The 14,410-nt window shown below is 40.2% G+C and overlaps 1 protein-coding gene across 1 annotated transcript in view; it reads left to right on the forward strand.

Moving 5' to 3' along the window:
• LOC311112039 (tetraspanin-5-like) overlaps positions 1-13,895 on the forward strand; it is a 31,385-nt gene extending 17,490 nt beyond the window's left edge. Inside the window, exons 5-10 of the mRNA XM_084155009.1 lie at positions 581-706; positions 1,443-1,490; positions 5,046-5,162; positions 6,506-6,567; positions 11,687-11,732; positions 12,019-13,895. Of these exons, the coding sequence (XP_084011135.1) occupies positions 581-706; positions 1,443-1,490; positions 5,046-5,162; positions 6,506-6,567; positions 11,687-11,699 (366 nt within the window). The 3' untranslated portion in view covers positions 11,700-11,732; positions 12,019-13,895. The remainder of the gene's footprint in view (positions 1-580; positions 707-1,442; positions 1,491-5,045; positions 5,163-6,505; positions 6,568-11,686; positions 11,733-12,018) is intronic.
• Positions 13,896-14,410: the final 515 nt, after the last annotated feature.

The following is a 14,410-nucleotide window of genomic DNA, read 5'->3' on the forward strand; positions in this document are numbered from 1 at the left end:
AAGGGCCACGCTCACTGTAATGCTAGTAGCAATTCGATGTGTGTTGCTGACTGCAATGTTTACGCCTCAGTAATGCTGCGTTCACATGGTACGTTTTCAATGAGCATGACGGTAAATGCCATTGAGGCTGGCGGTGAATGCCATCAGCCGCCACGGTAGATGGCACTTGCTGCCAGATCTCAAATATTTCAACTTTTGTTCTCTGCCATAGTGTTGTTTTCTACTGGATGTTGATTTGCACAGTTTGTTTACTGAAATCTCCATAACAACTCTTACCATCGTGCTGTCTTGCTTTTGCCGTCACCCTCTTTCTTGTTTTCTTGTCCCGTTATGGCGACTGGTATGACGGTTTTTGCATCACTCGTCTAAACGCAGCATAAGATCCTCTGTAGCTCAGCTGGTAGAGCACGGCACTTGTAATGCCAGGGTAGTGGGTTCGATCCCTGGGACCACCCATACACAAAAATGTATGCAAGCATGACTGTAAATCGCTTTGGATTAAAGCGTCTGCTAAATGGCATATTATAATATGTTGTTGAGGTCTGAACGGGATGTTTTTCTGTCTCTTTGGCCTTTTCAGTGGGAGTGTTGTGGAGCCTTTGGGGCAGACGACTGGAACTTGAACATCTACTTCAACTGCACTGATTCCAACCCAAGTCGCGAGAAGTGCGGAGTGCCCTTTTCATGCTGCACCAAAGACCCGGCAGTACGTGTTCTCTCACCACTCTCACTTCACTGAACTATACCCACTATCCTCTGAAGTACAGACAGCTTTTATTGGAGTTGATCATTTAGTACTTTACTAGTGCAATTGCGAAAACTAATTTGGAGTAGTAATCAAAATGCCCCCATTCTAACGTCCAGCCACCAGCGTATTGCAGTGTTTAGTCCTCCCAGATGCTGCTGAACAGAAAGTGGCAGAGTGTTCCTATCTTAGCTCATGTCCCTTTTTAAGGGGCTAACTTATCACAGTGGCTAACTTCACATCACCATAAATCATAGTCATACAACACACACAAGGAGGGACACAACTAGCCTGTGCCGCACAGAACTCACTCATACTACAGCCAAGCAACACACAAATACGCTACATAACCCTCAATTTTGTATTTCCTATTAAGTATTTAGCATGCAACAAGACCAGATGGCATGTAGCTTCAAATTACATTTATTTGCCTAGAAGCACATACAAAATATAAGTGCTTGACATTGACATTATCCATGATATTTGAAAAATAACTAATGGTTTGGCTCACAGGTCAATATATATGCCTATATCAAGCTCAATAACAACCCCAGGTTTAAACCATCCTCTCACTTAGCAGGCCCTGCACCCATTTCTATCTAATGTTTGAAAACTTGTCGCAGGTTTGGTATTGAGTCAATTAGGCGAATGCTGTGAATATACTGTTTATAAATATCCTCTCTTTTTCGTATTGTAGGAGGATGTCATTAACACCCAGTGTGGCTACGACATTCGAGCTAAAGCGGTGAGTTGAATCGTTCTTATTGCAGAAAATATGTTATTTCCCAACAGTAACTTATTTGAGATTCCTGGAAATGCTGTGAAGTACTTCATCCAAGAGTCTGCGCCAATATTCTAATTCGAAAGTCGCTGTTATTAGTGTTGGGCCGACACAGTGAGGCCGGTGCAATGCCTTAGTAGTAGAGGGGAAAACGTTATTCAGAGGAGACCTGCTGTCTTGCCTCTTAGATCAAAAGGAATAATATTACATGGAAAGGGGGGACTTGATCCTAGATCAGCACTCCTACTCTGAGACACTTGATACAAACAGCCCCAGAATCCAACATTACTGCAGTCTGTTCACTTGGAAGCAAGCTAAGGGAGCTTGTTCCACAGCATGGGGATGGATTGTTTCATCAAAGGCAGCCCTCAAAATGAAAATAGTTGAATTGTGAAATAGAAATCGTGGAAAACTGTTTCCTATTAGCCATTGGCAGGTTGGTTGGGCTAGATGAGGTCATTCTTACTGCACTCCACCCAAGTCTAAGTCACAACACTGGTCTCAAAGTCCATCACCACTCTCCCAGCCCCCATTTCACAACAGCTGGTTCCCTCAGTACTATGGGTTGCCTGGAATTACTCATGGTGGAGAAATGTGCTTTTGGCCAAGTACCATGGGAGAGAGAGTAATGTAAGGAAGGGGTGTATTTATTTTCCAAACATTACAGCGTACCCTCCAACTGAGAAAAGCATAAATGTGGAGACTGTTTTGATAAGATTCAGTTCAGTGAAATTAGGGGTATTTCAACAAAAGGACATGGAGAACTGCAGGATGTTCATGGAATGGTCATTTGGCGAGATACAGTGAGCTCCAAAAGTATTGGGACAGTGACAAATGTTTTGTTGTTTTGGCTCTGTACTCCAGCACTTTGGATTTGAAATGATACAATGAAAATGAGGTTAAAGTGCAGACTGTCAGCTTTCATTTGAGGATATTTTCATCCATATCGGGGGAACCGTTTAAAAATTACAGCACTTTTAGGACATAATCTTCCCATTTTAGGGGGACCAAAAGTATTGTGACTAGGGCTGTTACGGTGACCGTATTACCACCACACCGGCGGTCACGTGTCATGATGGCAGTCAAATTCCACGTGACCGTTTAGTCACCGTAATTAGGCTTCTCCAAGCTCGGATGCTGTTGATGGTAGCAAGTTTAGTAGCCTACCAAACTTGCTAACTGCCTGGTACTCAGCACTCTGACATCAATGCAAATGTGATCGAAAATCTAATCAAACACTTCATGAGAGCCCATGAGCTCATGTTGCGCAACATTTCTATAGGCTATGCAGTTGCGTGAGAAAACAATGATAGCCTCTATTAAAAAGAGGAGGATCCCATCAGATTTCTATAAGCTATGCCTACTGTTATATTTATTTCTCAACTTTCCTAATATTAAGCACATTGCTTCTCTTTACAACAGGATGGCATGAAGATTAACCACGGGAATAGCGTCCTCCATTCATAGATGACATGTATTTTTTCCCCCTGCCCCTGCTTCAAGACAGGTGCATGATAATGGTCCATTCTAAATAAATACAAATTCACACATATATTATTTAGTATATGTAAAGACAAGATTAAATCAAGAATAATGTTATGGTTGACAATATTAGCCTATTACTTGTGAATGATATATTTGCTGCCGGGAAATTCGAGGCATTATCAAGTGCTTGTCAATTTGTGAATGAGAGACTGATGAAGTGTGTACAGCCTGCGCAATCAAAAAAAACTAAGCAGAGCTCATGCCTTGCATGCAACCTTTTTCAAATCATCATTAGGGTTGCATCATGCAGCCTTAGAATGTATTAAAAATCTAAACATATAGCCCAACGTTTGTATCACAACTAAAGTGGCCAAATAACTTCTTAAAATAAAGCACATTCATCCGCTTTACAATGGGTTTAGAGCCTAACTGGCATACATATGCAGCGCGTGAGTTTAAAGTTTGAGTTTAAAGATAATTTTCACCATAAAAATGCACCTTTATAATTAAAGCATTACATGCATAATCACATTTGCGCTTATAGCCTACTGCCATGTGCGCATTGCTGTGCTTATAATGTGAAGAAATAGCCTAATAGTTTATCAACATTTTAAGCTAAACGTTCTGATCTGTTGCGACAGCCTCATTACTTAAAACATGTTTTTTGATGCTAGTGGTTGTATTAATTTGGGATCTATCGCATCCCACAACTGTCCCAGACTATGTTTGGAATATTTATTTCTCGCACAGAATAGAATAGGTCAACTTTTGTACTATGGGGGATAGTAGATTGACATAGGCTAGTGCTTTTGCTGTTCGTTAGGCCTATTTCTCTTGTTGACTGACAAAAAGTAAATGTGGACAGTTCTTCCAATATCTTCAATTTGCACCTCGGAATTGGATAAGGACGTGCACAGTTGCGTCCCCGATGTGTCTGTCTTCACTTATAGCCTGTGAGAAAGACCCGATCAAGTGACAGAGAGCCATGTGAGGGAGAGGTGCTTCGGAGCGCCCAGCCGTGAGAAGGGAATTATAAATATTATATTCAGCCCAAGGGCACAACGGCCACTGGCCGGAAAAGGCATGGATCTTTTTAGGTGGCATTATGGCCACACAAAGGGGATGCTGCCAGGAAACGCCACAGCCCTAATTGTGACAAGTTTAAAGTAGTCAAAAGTTTAATATTTGGTCCCCTATTCCTAACACGCAATGATTACATCAAGCTTGTGATCTAAAAACCTGTTGGATGCCTTTGCTGTTTGTTTTGGTTGTTAATTAAATTTGTGCCCAATAGAAATTAATGATAAATAATGTGTTTTGTCATTTTGGAGACACTTTTATTGTAAATAAGAATAGAATATGTTTCCAAACACTTCTACATTAATGTGGATGCTACCATGATTACGGATAATCCTTAATGAATCGTGAATAATGATGAGTGAGAAAGTTACAGATGCATATATTAACTTTCTCACTCATCATTATTCATGATTCAAAACAACAACAAATGTGTCACTGTCCCAATACTTTTGGAGCTCACTGTACTGTATATGGCATGCAAGTCAGGGTGAAGTTGCCCCTACACGCTGATCTTTGGTCAGTTTTGCATTTAGGATTGGGGGAGAGGAAGCTGATCTTGAATCTATACCTAGGAGAAACTTCACCCCGTATTGCCCACGAAAACACTTGTGGTGACTAATAAGGTGGCTAACAAAAGCTGACATTTAACATCTAGGCTACTGAAGCATGATTAACCTGATGTACAATTCACATAATAATATAACAATACTATAAAGTAGCTATTGCATTTAGCAGACGCTGTTATCCAAAGCGACTTCTAGTATAGTAACTGTTTTTTGTATATGTAACCCCAGCAGGAATCTAACCCATGACCGTGGTGGTGGTAGCACCATGCTCTAACCAACTGAGCTACACTTGATAACAGAGTAAATACCAATAAAATGATGGACTGTAAGATAAAAGTGTTAGCATTAAAGGTAATTGTTTTGTTTTGTGTCATCTCTGCTGTGTTAGGACTCAGAGCAGAGGACCTTTATCTACATCAAAGGCTGTGTGCCTCAATTTGAGAAGTGGCTTCAAGACAACCTGACAGTGGTGGCGGGGATCTTCATAGGAATCGCTTTACTACAGGTTGGGAACACGTCTGATACATAAGTCCCAAATACACCGGAGAATGAACCCTGGTTTTAACTGGGTCTGCTTTCAGTGCATTTGGGTCTTAAAGCTACAGCCTGGGTTTTGAGAAGCTGTTCAATGGTCATTTCTATTCTTTATATTTTACACATTGATATAATATAACGTATAAATGCCTCATGAGTTTAGCAAAACTGTCTGTCTTTACCATAATCCTGTGGCGGGTGGTTTGTACGGATTCAGGCGCAGGAGGGTAAATCACAGAATAAATTGTTTATTCGGTATGACAGCGGGACGCAGCAATGCGTAAAACACTGGAGAACAACAAGGCACACGGATGAAGATCCCGGCGATACAAAATACAATAGAGCTCCACCGAGCTATAATAACCTCCAAAATAAACAATCACACACAAAGACAGGGGGGGGCAGAGGGAATACTTATACAGGTACTGATGAGGGGATATGAACCAGGTGTGTGTAATAAACAAGACAAAACAAATGGAATGATGGGATGAGGAGAGGCAGTGTCTAGAAGGCCGGTGATGACGAATGCCGAAGCATGCCCGAACAAGAAGAGGAGGAAGTTGTGACAAATCCAAAATATAAGGGACGGAATTCAATCCGAAACTGCGTTATAGAGCACTTGACATATTAAGATCATTTCCAATTGAGCCGACATCTGCTATGTTTACCTTGAATGCGATCTCCACATATGTGGTAACATTGGCTTTAAAAGGCACATTGTCGACAACATTCTATGGGTCCCCTCCAAGGTTTCATTATTCCATTGTTTACAAACAAGAAGAATGTGAACAAATGACATATATGGTTGAAACTATAATGTAGTTGTCATGGACTGTCAGACCTTGCATCTAGAGTGCTGTCTATGAATTTGAGAGGGGTTACATTTCCCCACCCCCATCCCTCAGATGTATCATAAAACAAATAGCGGGCACCCTCTTATGTTGTTTTTTTAAAATCCCAGAATGTAGCTTTAAGGGGCTATAATTTCAACATTAAAATGCTTCTTCTGACTTGTTGTCGGAATTGAATGTACTTGAAATAGCCAGGTTTTCTTTATTTGATAGTGGGGTCAATACTCATTTTCTTAAGATGTCTTAAAACATTGTTTATCTCTGCTTTTTATGTTCATAGCTGACTATGCTTGTGAATATGGTTGTGAACTTTACTTGCTACAAAATGATGACTTAGGTTATTGTCTGAGAATATAATTTATACATTAAACAAACTATAAAACACTGAAATCAACTAGATCTATCACCACAGTAGCCGTTCAAAAGTAGAGATGTCTCACCTAATCTTTGTGCCCTTTTTCAGATTTTCGGGATCTGTTTAGCACAGAATTTAGTGAGCGACATTGAAGCAGTGAGAGAGAGCTGGTAAGAACCACAATTGATCATACAAAAATATCTATACTTTTTTTTTTTTTTTTTACTTCCATGTTAAAGGAAGTAAATAACATGCACAGCACTTACACAAATGACTAAATAGATTGTGGGGGCTGTTTGTTAGAGTTCAGTGCGGCTTTTGACATGCTGGAAAAACGTATGTGTTATGGCTTTACACCCCCTGCTATAATGTGGATAAAGAGTTACTTGTCTAACAGAACACAGAGGGTGTTCTTTAATGGAAGCCTCTCAAACATAATCCAGGTAGAATCAGGAATTCCCCAGGGCAGCTGTCTAGGCCCCTTGCTTTTTTCCATCTTTACTAACGACATCCTTTGAGTAAAGCCAGTGTGTCTATGTATGCGGATGACTCATCAATATACACGTCAGCTACTACAGCAACTGAAATAACTGCAACACTTAACAAAAAGTTGCAGTTAGTTTCGGAATTGGTGGCAAGGAATAAGTTAGTCCTGAATATTTCCAAACCTAAAAGCATTGTATTTGGGTAAAATCATTCACTTAACCCTAAACCTCAACTACATCTCGTAAATGAATAATGTGGAAATTGAGCAAGTTGAGGTGACTAAACTGCTTGAAATAACCCTGGATTGTAGACTGTCATGGTCAAAGCATATTGATATAACAGTAGCTAAGATGGGGAGAAGTATGTCCATAATTAAGCGCTGCTCTGCCTTCTTAACAACACTATCAACAAGGCAGGTCCTACAGGCCCTAGTTTTGTCGCACCTAGACTACTGTTCAGTAGTGTGGTCAGGTGCCACAAAGAGGAAATTGGGGAAATTGCAGTTGGCTCAGAACAGGGCAGCACGGCTGGCCCTTAAAAGTACACGGAGAGCTAACATTGATAACATGCATGTCAGTCTCTCCTGGCTCAGATTGGAAAAGAGCTTGACTTCATCACTGCTTGTTTTTGTGAGAGGTGTCGACAAGCTGAATGTACCGAGCTGTCTGTTTGGAATACTGGCACACAGCTCGGACACCCATGCATACCCCACAAGACATGCCACCAGAGGTCTCTTCACAGTCCCCAAGTCCAGAACGGACTATGGGAGGCGCACAGTACTACATAGAGCCATGACTACATTAAACTCTATTCCACATCAGGTGATGTGCAAGCAGTAGAATCAGATAAAAAAAAACATGTTAAAAAACAGATTAAAATACACCTTGTGGAACAGCGGGGACTGTGAAGAGACACACACACAGGTACATACACACATACAGTGGGGAAAAAATTATTTAGTCAGCCACCAATTGTGCATGTTCTCCCACTTAAAAATATGAGAGAGGCCTGTAATTTTCATCATTGGTACACGTCAACTATGACAGACAAATTGAGAAAAAAAAATCCAGAAAATCACATTGTAGAATTTTTACTGAATTTATTTGCAAATGATGGTGGAAAATAAGTATTTGGTCACCTACAAACAAGCAAGATTTCTGGCTCTCACAGACCTGTAACTTCTTCTTTAAGAGGCTCCTCTGTCCTCCACTCGTTACCTGTATTAATGGCACCTGTTTGAACTTGTTATCAGTATAAAAGACACCTGTCCACAACCTCAAACAGTCACACTCCAAACTCCACTATGGCCAAGACCAAAGAGCTGTCAAAGGACACCAGAAACAAAATTGTAGACCTGCACCAGGCTGGGAAGACTGAATCTGCAATAGGTAAGCAGCTTGGTTTGAAGAAATCAACTGTGGGAGCAATTATTAGGAAATGGAAGACATACAAGACCACTGATAATCTCCCTCGATCTGGGGCTCCACGCAAGATCTCACCCCGTGGGGTCAAAATGATCACAAGAACGGTGAGCAAAAATCCCAGAACCACACGGGGGGACCTAGTGAATGACCTGCAGAGAGCTGGGACCAAAGTAACAAAGCCTACCATCAGTAACACACTACACCGCCAGGGACTCAAATCCTGCAGTGCCAGACGTGTCCCCCTGCTTAAGCCAGTACATGTCCAGGCCCGTCTGAAGTTTGCTAGAGTGCATTTGGATGATCCAGAAGAGGATTGGGAGAATGTCATATGGTCAGATGAAACCAAAATATAACTTTTTGGTAAAAACTCAACTCGTCGTGTTTGGAGGACAAAGAATGCTGAGTTGCATCCAAAGAACACCATACCTACTGTGAAGCATGGGGGTGGAAACATCATGCTTTGGGGCTGTTTTTCTGCAAAGGGACCAGGATGACTGATCCGTGTAAAGGAAAGAATGAATGGGGCCATGTATCGTGAGACTTTGAGTGAAAACCTCCTTCCATCAGCAAGGGCATTGAAGATGAAACGTGGCTGGGTCTTTCAGCATGACAATGATCCCAAACACACCGCCCGGGCAATGAAGGAGTGGCTTCGTAAGAAGCATTTCAAGGTCCTGGAGTGGCCTAGCCAGTCTCCAGATCTCAACCCCATAGAAAATCTTTGGAGGGAGTTGAAAGTTTGTGTTGCCCAGCGACAGCCCCAAAACATCACTGCTCTAGAGGAGATCTGCATGGCGGAATGGGCCAAAATACCAGAAACAGTGTGTGAAAACCTTGTGAAGACTTACAGAAAACGTTTGACCTGTGTCATTGCCACCATAATTTGCAAATAAATTCATTAAAAATCCTACAATGTGATTTTCTGGATTTTGTTTCTCATTTTGTCTGTCATAGTTGACTGAGTTGAAATGTATTTGGCTAAAGTGTATGTAAACTACCGACTTGCAAATGAATGTGATGACAATTACAGGCCTCTCTCATCTTTTTAAGTGGGAGAACTTGCACAATTGGTGGCTGACTAAATACTTTTTTCCCCCACTGTACAGTTGAAGTCGGTAGTTTACATACACTTTAGCCAAATACATTTCAACTCAGTTTTTCATAATTCCTGACATTTAATCCTAGTAAAAATTCCCTGTCTTAGCTGACCTAGGATCACCACTTTATTTTAAGAATGTGAAATGTCAGAATAATAGTAGAGATAATTATTTATTTCAGCTTTTATTTATTTCATCACATTCCCAGTGGGTCAGAAGTTTACATACACTCAATTAGAATTTGGTAGCATTGCCTTTAAATTGTTTATCTTGGGTCAAACGTTTCGTGTAGCCTTCCACAAGCTTCCTACAATAAGTTCGGTGAATTTTGGCCCATTCCTCCAGAGCTGGTGTAACTGAATCAGGTTTGTAGGCCTTCTTGCTCGCACACATTTTTTCAGTTCTGCCTACACATTGGCTTTGTGATGGCCACTCCAATACCTTGACTTTGTTGTCCTTAAGCCATTTTGCCACAATTCTGGAAGTATGCTTGGGGTCATTGTCCATTTGGAAGACCCATTTGTGACCAAGCTTTAACTTCCTGACTGATGTCTTGAGATGTTGCTTCAATATATCCACATAATTTTCCTTCCTCATGATGCCATCTATTTTGTGAAGTGCACCAGTCCCTCGTCAGCAAAGCACCCCCACAGCATGATGCTGCCACCCCCATGCTTCACGGTTGGAATGGTGTTCTTCGGCTTGCAAGCTACCCCCTTTTTCCTCCAAACATAACAATGGTCATTATGGCCAAACAGTTCTATTTTTGTTTCATCAGACCGAAGGACATTTCTCCAAAAAGTACAATCTTTGTCCCCATGTGTAGTTGCAAACCGTACTCTGGTCTTTTTATGGTGGTTTTGGAGCAGTGGCTTCTCCCTTGCTGAGCCGCCTTTCAGGTTATGTCGATATAGGACTTGTTTTACTGTGGATATAGATACTTGTGTACCTGTATCCTCCAGCATCTTCACAAGGTCCTTTGCTGTTGTTCTGGGATTGATTTGCACTTTTCGCACCAAAGTACGTTATTCTCTAGGAGACAGAACGCGTCTCCTTCCTGAGCGGTATGACGGCTGCGTGGTCCGATGGTGTTTATACTTGCATACTATTGTTTGTACATATGAACGTGGTACCTTCAGGTGTTTGGAAATTGCTCCCAAGAAATTGCTCCCAACCAGACTTGTGGAGGTCTACAATTTTTTTTTCTGAGGTCTTGGCTGATTTCTTTTGATTTCCCCCAATGTCAAGCAAAGAGGCACTGGGTTTGAAGGAAGGCCTTGAAATACATCCACAGGTACACCTCCAATTGACTCAAAGGATGTCAATTAGCCTATCAGAAGCTTCTAAAGCCATGATATAATTTTCTGGAATTTTCCAAGCTGTTTAAAGGCACAGTCAACTTAGTGTATGTAAACTTCTGACCCACTGGAATTGTGATCCAGTGAATTATAAGTGAAATAATCTGTCTGTAAACAATTGTTGGAAAAATTACTTGTGTCATGCACAAAGTAGATGTCCTAACCGACTTGCCAAAACTATAGTTTGTTAACAAGAAATGTGTGGAGTGGTTGAAAAACGAGTTTTAATGACTCCAACCTAAGTGTATGTAAACTTCCGACTTCAACTGTACATATAGACACTCACTCTACACACACGTACACATGGATGTTGTATTGTAAACATGTGATAGTGGTGTAGTGGCCTGAAGGAACACACTAAATGTGTTGGGTAAAGTGTTATGAAATATAATGTCATGTAATATTTTAAATGGTATGTAACTGCCTTAATGTTGCAGGACCCCAGGAAGATTAGCTGCTGCCTTAATAAATACAAAATACAAGAAATGGAAAACTCCACACCAAAACTATATTTTGGTATTTGTTTCATTAGTCCATTGTTGATATAGTCCCAAAAATGTTTTGCATGTCACCAATCAAGTTTTCAAGATATGTAACTTTCAAAATACAGAAATCTGGCCCACATGATGCATTTTGAATCATATGATGCTGCAGATTTATGTATTTTGAAAGTTACATATTTTGGGGTGGAGTTTTCCTTTAAACAAACAAAAAATTGTGGTTTCGCTATAGTGTAATTTTGCCTCCTGGTGGTCATAACTGGTACTAAAGGATGAAATACTGTTGACGCTTTGGTGAATCACTATGCGTAAAGATTTTGTATTGAAAAAACATTTAAATACAACCAGGATTATAAACCCAGGGTTTGGTGAGTGCACTTTTAATTTATTTTCACTTTCCTCTCTTTCCCCCGTCACACATCAGTTTGTTTACCTGAAACATCTCAAGCAAACTAAAGGTTGTAACAAAGGTAAGCCCCATTACGCTTGTTCTACAATCGTTCTAGGCTCCAGAATCGTTTTAATCTCATCTATTAAAGACAAATATGTCTAGGGAACCAATAAAACTATAGTTAATAAATAACAGTGAAAGAAGTCCTCCCCGCTACTGTTGTATTCTCTTGATTTAAATCTTAGTTTAGTGTCCTTTAGACATTATATTTTATCATGCTCAGATTAACTACCATACTTTGACATCTTTCATCCATACTTGACATTTAAATGAAATATTGATTCCATTTCGTATCTCCCATGCAGATCTCTTGAGTTTTGCCACCTTCTAAAGAGAGACGATCAGGACACTTGGGAAATGTACAAAATGAAGACTCTCGCTGCTTCCTTTATGCTCTGTATATAATAATTTTGTAAGAGTTCGTTTTTATATGTCTCACTGATGCAGTGTCAAACACTGCCTGGAAGGGTCGTGTACAAAGCCATGTGTATACATATGTGTATATATGGGAGCCATACATATGTATCTATATGGCTCTGTCATGTACAGTATAGAGCTGAGGTGGTTCTGGAAATGCACTGCATGCCTATTCATAGGGCATTGGTTCTCCTACCTGTATTCTTTAATGTTATAATGTCTGATCTATTGTACAGTATACGTCAGATTATCAGTATGGAGTGAATTGGCTGGGTAGCACATTGTACACTGTGTTATAAAGCCTACGTAGCTGTAGCAGTAACATGTATTGTAATGTCATGCTATGCTGTGTGAAGTGTCATAAATTGGTTTAGGGACAGGTCCCTAAACCAATGAATGACACTTCACACAGTATAGCATGACATTACAATATCATGCAGCAGTTTGGGATCATTAGTATGTTACATTTTAATTAATGACAATGTTTTGTGATGTCGTTGGTCATAAAGTGACATTATGAACTATCATTAGGCGATGTGCTTGGTGTCATGTCATGGCAGAATTCATCTAGGCTTGATGAAGTTTGAGTCTCGTAATTAAGTGTTCCAGTTTCTAAAGAGGGAACATGTTCTAAAGATAATTTGTGTTGCTAATACCACACACGTCCTGTCTATTGACTAGCAATAACTTCAAGAACCTTGAACTAACTCTATTTCAGCCACATGTGTTGCATTTCATTGTCGTGTTCAATTTATACCAATTGCCCCATAAAGGTGAGGTATCAAAACCCAACTAGGTTCTTTACTGAATTTTGAATGACTTTACTTTTAGCTGTTATTGGTTTATTTCTCTATTTTGTCTGAATTTTTTCCACAGAAGAATCCAAGCAGGCAAAAATGTGGCTGTTATTACCGTTATTTTCTGGTTATATGGTCGAGAAGACATCATATAACCAAATACAACCAAACGGTCTCTGTTACAGTACAACCAGGCAAATACATATTTTTTCATGATGACATCAAGAGGTCATGGGAAAGAGTAATATTTTGGTTGTTATCTGGTCACATAATCAGATAGGGTCAGCAGGTAAGCTAGCGGTTAAGAGCGTTTGGGCCAGTAACTGAAAGGCCACTGGTTGGAATCCCCGAGCCGACTAGGTGAAAAATATTTCTGTGTGCCCTTGAGCAAGGCACTTAACCCTAACTGCTCTTCTAAATTGCTCTGGATAAGAGCGTCTGCTAAATGAATAAAAAGACAATATCAAAACGTACTTATGAAACCTGACCATGACATCAAAATGACCTCATTCCAACCTGTTTTGCCTGCTTCGATGAGACTTCTCTGGTATTCACCAACCTATTGTTCCTGGCAGGCACACAGCACATCACCAGCTGGTTAGCTTTCTGGAAGCAGATGACATTTGCACTCTCACCAGCAGATTTTAAGAGGGAACTGAGGCAGATATTTGTATTACATCTATGTGAGACCATGTTGTATTAATTGAAGTAGGGTTGGGATCAAAACCATTTCAATTTAGAATGACATGACTTACAATTCAATACTTTAAAAGTGCCATTTTGAATTTCAATCAACTTTCTGAATTGAAATGGAGATGACCACAACCCTGGATTGCTGTGTCCCTTATTTCCTAAGGCAATGTTTTCACTAGAATAAAACAACAAATTAACCAAATAAAGGTTCTGATTTCTTCATGTGACTGAACTAATAGATGCAAACAGTAGATTGGTGCACACCAGTTGAGGCTGCTGAGGGGAGGACGGCTCACAATAATGGCTGGAATGGAGTGAATACATTCCATTCACTCCATTCCAGCCATTATTGTGAGCCGTCCTCCCCTCAGCAGCCTCCACTGGTGCACACTCTTAAGTAATCTGGCCCTATTTGGGGTATAGAGTAAGAATATCACATATTTTGTTAAAACTGACTCATGATTTTTTGGGGGACTGCATCTAGGTGTGTACTTTTCACTGCGCCATCTCACAAAACTCAAAAACAAACATTTTCCCTGTGCCATAGGTGTGATCATGATGTTCTGTACTTTCATTTCATATATGTTTTATATCATGTAAATAACTGGATAGTGAAAAGTTTTAAATATCTCAAAATAAATGTATGCTGCTTTGTATTAAAGTGGGTCTGAGAGGTGATTCATTCATGTATTTGTGTAAAAGGTAACATGTTTGTTGACACGTTGACCATGAACCTCTGGCCAATTCATCATATCTTTTCTATTTTTTCTTCTGGCAATGTAAGAAGGGC

Source organism: Coregonus lavaretus, assembly GCF_964263955.1.
Source record: "Coregonus lavaretus genome assembly, chromosome: 38".
NCBI lineage: Eukaryota > Metazoa > Chordata > Actinopteri > Salmoniformes > Salmonidae > Coregonus > Coregonus lavaretus.